The sequence below is a fragment of the Scomber scombrus genome, chromosome 9 (assembly GCF_963691925.1).
Source record: "Scomber scombrus chromosome 9, fScoSco1.1, whole genome shotgun sequence".
NCBI classification, from domain to species: domain Eukaryota; kingdom Metazoa; phylum Chordata; class Actinopteri; order Scombriformes; family Scombridae; genus Scomber; species Scomber scombrus.
This window is the reverse complement of record NC_084978.1, coordinates 872,480-880,383: the sequence shown is the minus strand read 5'-3', so window position 1 is coordinate 880,383 and position 7,904 is coordinate 872,480. Positions and strand designations below refer to the sequence as shown.

Below are 7,904 nucleotides of genomic sequence, written 5' to 3'. Positions count from 1 at the left end.
GCTGTTGTGTGTGTTTTTCTTTTCTTATTGTGATATAATAATAAACTTTAAAGTGAATATAATAACTGAGGAGGCTGAATGAAAATGCAACCTCAAAACCTTAATTTTCCTCTCCGGCAGTGAAGGCCATTAGCAAGACAAAGGTCGCCTCCATGGAGCCAGCAGAGTCTTTGTAGAAGGGCGAGGGGGGGTGAAAAACAGCCAGATTCAGCATTTTATGGACGAAACCTGAGCCTGGGAGTTTACTACAAGGTCTTTATTGATGATGGCGGATTTTGTTACACCGCGACACAGCGCGGTGATGGAGAGGCTCCGCCGGAGGATCGAGCTCTTCCGGCAGCATCACAACAGCTGTGAGAGCCGCTACGAGGGAGCAACGCTGGAGAGGCTGGAGCTGGAGAGGCAGCAGACCTTCAGCCTGCACCAACGCTGCCTGCAGGCCAAAGCCAAGAGGTCCAACAAGCACCGGCAGCCCCAGCAGCCCAGCAGTGACCAGACTGGACAGAGAGCACAGGGAGGAGGAGCAGGAGGAGGAGGAGGAGGAGGAGGAGGCAGCACGGAGCTGGGAGACAGCGGAGGGACGGCGGCCGAGCAGAGCCGGAACAGCACACTGATAGCGGTGAGTGAGAACTGGACACAGACAGGGAGACACTGGACACACACAGGGAGACACTGGACACACACAGGGAGACACTGGACACAGACAGGGAGACACTGGACACACACAGGGAGACACTGGACACACACAGGGAGACACTGGACACACATAGGGAGACACTGGACACAGACAGGGAGACACTGGACACACACAGGGAGACACTGGACACACACAGGGAGACACTGGACACACACAGGGAGACACTGGACACACACAGGGAGACACACACAGACACACTGGGTGTATGATACACTCTGAGACACACTGTAACACACTAAGACACATGGAGACACGCAGATACAAGTGTTGATGCTCAGAGTGAGCAGAGCTTCACTCTCAGGACAGGAAGTTGACTCTTGTTGGATTTCGGGCTGTTGGACATCAGCTCAGGCGGCGGGAAGAATAACCTTCCTATCAGTAACTGTCTGATTTGATGATAGGAGTGAAGAATCACTGCACAGCTGTGTCACACACATCTGGCTAAAAGACAGTGGCCCTGTTGCCATGGCAACATATGCACAAAGATCAGCAGGGCCTAAAATTTGACCTATCTGAGAGTCAGACATGTGACATCATAGATCTGTTAATCAGAGCTGATCACACTGATTGATCGATCAGTTTGTCTGTGATTAGGATGCTGATCAGAAGAGTCCTGAACATTCTGTCAGCAGAGAGACAGAGCAGGTGTGTGAGGGTGAAGTTATCAGTGTGAACAGTTGGGTGAATAAATGAAGCTGAGTCTCACCTGCTGATTAGACTGACAGGTGTTACCTCACCTGTCCAGGCTCAGTTAAGGTGGACTGACCTTTTAAGGTGGACCAGCAGCTGTTAAACAGAGTGAATGTTAAATGTTAAAGACTCATCAGCTCATGTTTCAGATATAAATGTACAGAGCTGTTTATATATGTTTAATAATTATAATGAAATAAATCTATAAATCCTGATACTGCTGCTGATATTAAGGAATAAAAAATATATATCAGCTGATAATCTTCTTATATATACAGAATATTTATACTAAGTCTTTATTTGCAATGATCCCTTAAATGTGGTTATTAAACTCTGGTGATAAAGATGTATCAGAGGCTGTGATAAATGTATTTTTATAGAATGACATCAGTGCTCTGAAACATGTATTTATTCAACTTAAATTAAGAAACAAGGATCCAATAAATATAAATAAATATCAGTATATAATGGACGTAAACACTGATACTGATATCTGAGATCTTTGATCTGCTGATATCAGCTGAGATATCAGTCAGGCTCTAATCAGAATAGTTGATGATTAATTATCAGTTGATTGAAGCTCTATGATGTATTTCTCTGTAGTGAAGCACTGAGCTGCAGTTTAAATATTTACACTGTGGAGGCAGTTTTAGAAAAGCTGAAACACAGAATGTAACTCAGTGGTGTGAAGTTATTGAGTCTGTAACACAGCTGTCTAATCCAGGATATCAGTTATATTAAATACATCTACAGAAGGTGATAAATGTGTTAGTGAGCAGCTTCAGTGTTTCTGTCCTCTGAGAGAATCTACAGGAGGGAGAATGAAGTCATTAAACTGAATATAAACTGTGAACTTTATATCTGACTCATTTTATATATGACTCATAGTTATATGGTATTTTGGATGCAGATCTGACAGCCTCACCTGCTCTCACCTGTTACTGCATTCATAGAGAAGCTTTGATACAGAGGAGGAGAAAACTAACTAACTAACTAACAGGAGATAAAGTCAATTTAAAGCACTGATACACAAGATGAGTTTTAATGTTGATTTATAGTTTTATTACATTTATTATATACATCTAGAAGCTGTACGGTTAATGTCTGAAACATGAGCTGCTGAGTCTTTACCATTTAATTAAAATATTGCTATTGAAGAGTTTGAATTAAAGGTTAAAAATGAAGGATTCTGTCTGTATGATAAATATTAATAATTAATAATCCGTCAGTAAGATTTCAGTTCTGTTTTTTAAGCTTTTTAAACTGATTTCTGTTTGGATATTAAACTTCTGAAGTCATAGTAAAAGTACCTCAGAAAATACTACATTACAGGTAAAGTACTGCAGTAAATGTACCTTTAAAAATACTACATTACAGGTAAAGTACTGCAGTAAAAGTACCTCAGAAAGTCATTTGAGGTCTGACTTGTAATAAATTATAATGAACATTTTTCTTTATCTGTAGAAACTTTAACAGATGAATAATTTCAGCTGCATGTCTGTAAATGAGAGAAATGTTACAGTGAACTGAGCGTCAGAGTGTGAATCTGACTCACTGAGGTTAGACTGACAAACAGGAGCTGAGTCCTCAGACGTGATGCAGGACCCCCCCCCCCCCCCCCCCCCCGCCTCCTCACAGCTGACTCATCAGTGTGTTTGTCAGGAAACGCCTCGCTCTTTGAATCCTGGCTGCTGCGCTGCTATTGGTCCATCTGAGCAGTGATGTCACGGGTCGAGGTGTCAGGTCTGGGACATCACAGTCACCGCAGGGTTAAAGCGGTGCGTCTGAGGTTAGAGGAGGAGAACATAACGTGTGAAATAAAGACAAGAAAACGTGAGGAAAAAGTGAAACATCAACGCTCTGGTTTCACATCGTCAACAACAGGAGGAAAAAAAGTTCAGAAAGAATGAGTCAGAATATAATTCATCTGCAGGATTCATGATGTGAAATGATTTCAAGTTTCAGTGTTTGACAGATTTAACATTAATCATCTAACCTTAACCCTATTTACTCTGCATTTAATTTAATATAAATACAGAATAAAGAGGTTAAAACATTTAACTCTAACAGAAGTAATAGTAGTTTTAATAGTAACAGTGGTAGTAATAATAGTAGTAATAATAGTAGTAATAATAGTAGCATTAGTAGTAATAGTAGTGATATTAGTAGTAGAAGTAGTGTTGGTATTAGTAGTACTAGTAGAGGAGTAGTAGTAGTAATAGTAGTACTAGTAGAGGAGTAGTAGTAGTAATAGTAGTACTAGTAGTAGTATTAGTAGTAGTAGTAGAGTAGTAATAGTAGTACTAGTAGTGATATTAGTAGTATTAGTAGCAGTAGTGGTGGTGGTATTAGTAGTAGTAGTATTAGTAGTATTAGTAGAGGAGTAGTAGTAGTACTAGTAGTGATATTAGTAGTACTAGTAGTGATAGCAGTATTAGTATTAGTAGTAGAGGAGTAGTAGTAGTACTAGTAGTGATAGTATTAGTAGTGGTAGTATTAGTAGTAATAGTAGTGATAGCAGTAGTAGAAGTAGTGGTGGTATTAGTAGCAGTAGTGGTGGTGATATTAGTAGTAGTAGTAGAGGAGTAGTAGTAGTACTAGTAGTGATATTAGTAGTATTAGTAATATTGTACTGCTGCTGTTTCCCACTGTGATCAGATTGATAGAATCAGGCTGCTGTTCATGTTTGGATCATTTATCTGATGAGCTGATGATGTCACAACAAATATCTCCAGAACAGCTGATACTGATCAATATTTAAGAGTGAAATATATTTTATCAGACTCTGTTAGACTCTGTGAGACCGTTACACTGAGTTAGACTGGGTTAAACTGAGTTAGACTGGGTTAAAGTAGGTTAAACTAGGTTAAACTGGGTTAAAGTAGGTTAAACTGGGTTAAACTAGGTTAAACTGGGTTAAAGTAGGTTAAACACAGTGATAAACTGGGTTAAACACAGTGATGAACTGGGTTAAACACAGTGATGAACTGGGTTAAACACAGTGATAAACTGGGTTAAACTGGGTTAAACACTGATATACTGGGTTAAACTGGGTTATACTGGGTTAAACACAGTGATGAACTGGGTTAAACTGGGTTAAACACAGTGATAAACTGGGTTAAACTGGGTTAAACACTGATATACTGGGTTAAACTGGGTTATACTGGGTTAAACACAGTGATGAACTGGGTTAAACTGGGTTAAACACAGTGATGAACTGGGTTAAACTGGGTTAAACACAGTGATGAACTGGGTTAAACACAGTGATGAACTGGGTTAAACACAGTGATAAACTGGGTTAAACTGGGTTAAACACAGTGATGAACTGGGTTAAACTGGGTTAAACACAGTGATGAACTGGGTTAAACACAGTGATGAACTGGGTTAAACACAGTGATAAACTGGGTTAAACTGGGTTAAACACTGATATACTGGGTTAAACTGGGTTATACTGGGTTAAACACAGTGATGAACTGGGTTAAACTGGGTTAAACACAGTGATGAACTGGGTTAAACTGGGTTAAACACAGTGATAAACTGGGTTAAACTGTGATAAACTGGGTTATACTGGGTTAAAGTAGGTTAAACTGGGTTAAACACAGTGATAAACTGGGTTAAACACAGTGATAAACTAGGTTATACTGGGTTAAACACAGTGATGAACTGGGTTAAACTGGGTTAAACACAGTGATAAACTGGGTTAAACAGTGATGAACTGGGTTAAACTGGGTTAAACTAGGTTATACTGGGTTAACCACAGTGATAAACTGGGTTAAACACAGTGATAAACTGGGTTATACTGGGTTAAACACAGTGATAAACTGGGTTATACTGGGTTAAACACAGTGATGAACTGGGTTATAGTAGGTTAAACTGGGTTAAACTGGGTTAAACACAGTGATAAACTGGGTTAAAGTAGGTTATACTGGGTTATACTGGGTTAAAGTAGGTTATACTGGGTTAAACACAGTGATAAACTGGGTTATACTGGGTTAAACTGGGTTAAACACAGTGATAAACTGGGTTAAACACAGTGATAAACTGGTTAAAGTAGGTTAAACTGGGTTAAACACAGTGATATATATATATATATATATATATATACTGAGCGATAATAAAAGGATGAAATGATAAAGAGTGAGAGCAGAGACAGTGAAGAGCTTGTTCTGACTAAATGAAACCAGGGTGCATATTTGACATTACAACATTTAAATAAATAAAGTGTGCTGAATATCTGCACAGTGACTCATCCTCAGTGTTTGGCTCCACTTCTACCACAAACATCTCAAATATCTGCTCTTTATTCCAGCTTATCACACTCTGATTACAGCCTGGTGCCGTCTCGCTGCTCTTCTTTGTTTTGGCTCCTGTTGAGTCGCACTGACATCAGCAGGCTCATATTACTGATATCACAGTTCACACACACACAGAGGAGCTTTATTATAAACACTCTGCTGGGTTTAATTACCATTATTTAGTAGTTCAAGTAGTAGCAGTAGTTATAGTAGTAGTAGTAGTAGTAGTAGTATAAATAGTAGTTATAGTAGTAGTAGTAGTTATAGTATGAATAGTAGTATTAGTAGTATCAGTAGTAGTATTTGTAGTATTTGTAGTATCAGTAGTATCAGTAGTAGTTTATTAGTAGTAGTAGTAGTAGTTTTAGTAGTATCAGTAGTAGTTTTAGTAGTATCAGTAGTAGTTTTGGTATTTTCCGTGTACTATAGCAGTACTCTAATTCCCAGAATGCCACTGAAGTGACTTCCTGGCTTTGGGCAGGAAACCACCTCCTTCACCAGGTGTGTTTCCATGGTAACGAGGAGGAGGGGGAGGAGTCAGAGCAGTGTTTCAGGTTGAAGAAGTGAATCACTGGTTTCCTTTCCCTCAGGGGGCTTAAACACTGCTCTGTTTACCCCCCCCCCCTCCTATTGCCCCACCCTTCCTGTTTACAATGAGTCAGGTGACCTCAGCATCACGTCTACACTGTACACAGATGTATCTCCTCCTTCATTTAAACAGTCATTAATAATAAGTAGTAAAGCAGCTGCAGACAGGAGGAGGTCTCTGCTCATTCCTGTGAGTTTTACAAGTAAACATTTAAATTATTCATAATAATTCAGATTGTGGTGATTGTGGTGATTCCCCAGCAGTGATTTTGGAGCTGCTGGTGGTGTTACTGGTGTTACTGGTCCACCAGCAGCTCCACATGTTGTGATGCAGCCGTGTTCCTGCTCTCCAGTTAATCAGGAAATTCTCGGCATATTTTAGGGAAGTCGTCACGTTCCTGTGAGCTGTGACTCCTCGCTGCTCCGGTCTGTGTCTCTGTTTCTCTTTAGTGAACACGAGGTGTAAACATGTTGATAACGTTTGGCTTTTATTAAACTTATATTAGCAGGTTGGTTAAATGAGGACACGTTGTTTATTCTCTTACTTAAATTACACAGATTTATATTTATTTAGACTCAGCTGATGTGTTATAGATCTTTGATTGATTGATTAGTTCCAGCTGTTAAACATGTTCACATGAAGCTTTGATCTCAGTAAAGCCCTCATACATTAATAATGAAATTACACTCTAATTATATTCCTGTTTTAATTAAAGTGAATAAAAGTTTTGCACAAGCGTAAAGCTGCAACTCATTTTTATCATCAGTCAATAATAAGTTTTTAATGGGATAGAAAAAATACACTTTAAATGTCCAAAAGTCAAATATATTCAGTTTATTATCACAGAACAAAGAAAAAGCAGCAAATTCTCACTTTAGAGATTCAGAGACAAGCAACTATTCTGTGTTTTGTTGTTCAGTTATAAGAAATAGTTGCTGATTCATGTTTTATTTTGGTAGCACAGATGGGAAATATGAGCCAGGCCAAAAGTTCAAACAGGAAAACGCTGAGATTAATAAAAACATGTTTATTTCCTTTTTGAACTGAATGGAAACATCAGACTCATTTCCTCTGTTTGTTTCTTACTCTCATCTCATCTCTCTGTTATTCATTTATATTTCACAGTTAAACATCAAAGTAATACAAAAAGCTTCACAGTAAATATAAAATGCATCAGGACAGAATATAAAAGCGACACATGGCAAAATGTTAAAATGGAAATAAAATGAGGCTGCAGAGGAACTTTTCTAGTACTACAACTTTTTTTTGAACTCTTAAACAACCAAATCAATATGAGTCAGACTCGAATAAATCAGATTATTCAGTAAAGATCAATTAAAGTTATTGATCATCAGCTTCCGTTAAAAACAAACTTTACACACTTTCATCTTATTGTTGTTTGAGCTGCTCAGATTTACCTCCTCTTCTTTTACTCCTCCACCACATCCTTCTTCTCATCCTCCTTTTCCTCCTCTTTCTCTTTCTTCTCCTCTTTCTCCTTCTCCTCTTTCTCCTTCTTCTTCTCCTTCTCCTCCTCTTCCTCGTCCTCTTCCTCGTCCTTCTACTGCTTCTCCACCTTCTCCTCCGCCTTCTTCTTCTCCTCGTCCTCGTTCTTCTTCTTCTTCTCCTTTTC

The 7,904-nt window shown here is 39.0% G+C and overlaps 1 protein-coding gene across 1 annotated transcript in view; it reads left to right on the top strand.

Moving 5' to 3' along the window:
* maml1 (mastermind-like transcriptional coactivator 1) overlaps positions 1-7,904 on the top strand; it is a gene marked incomplete in the record, with an annotated part of 16,471 nt that continues 8,567 nt past the window's right edge. Inside the window, 1 exon segment of the mRNA XM_062425723.1 lies at positions 1-619. Within this exon segment, the coding sequence (XP_062281707.1) occupies positions 263-619 (357 nt within the window).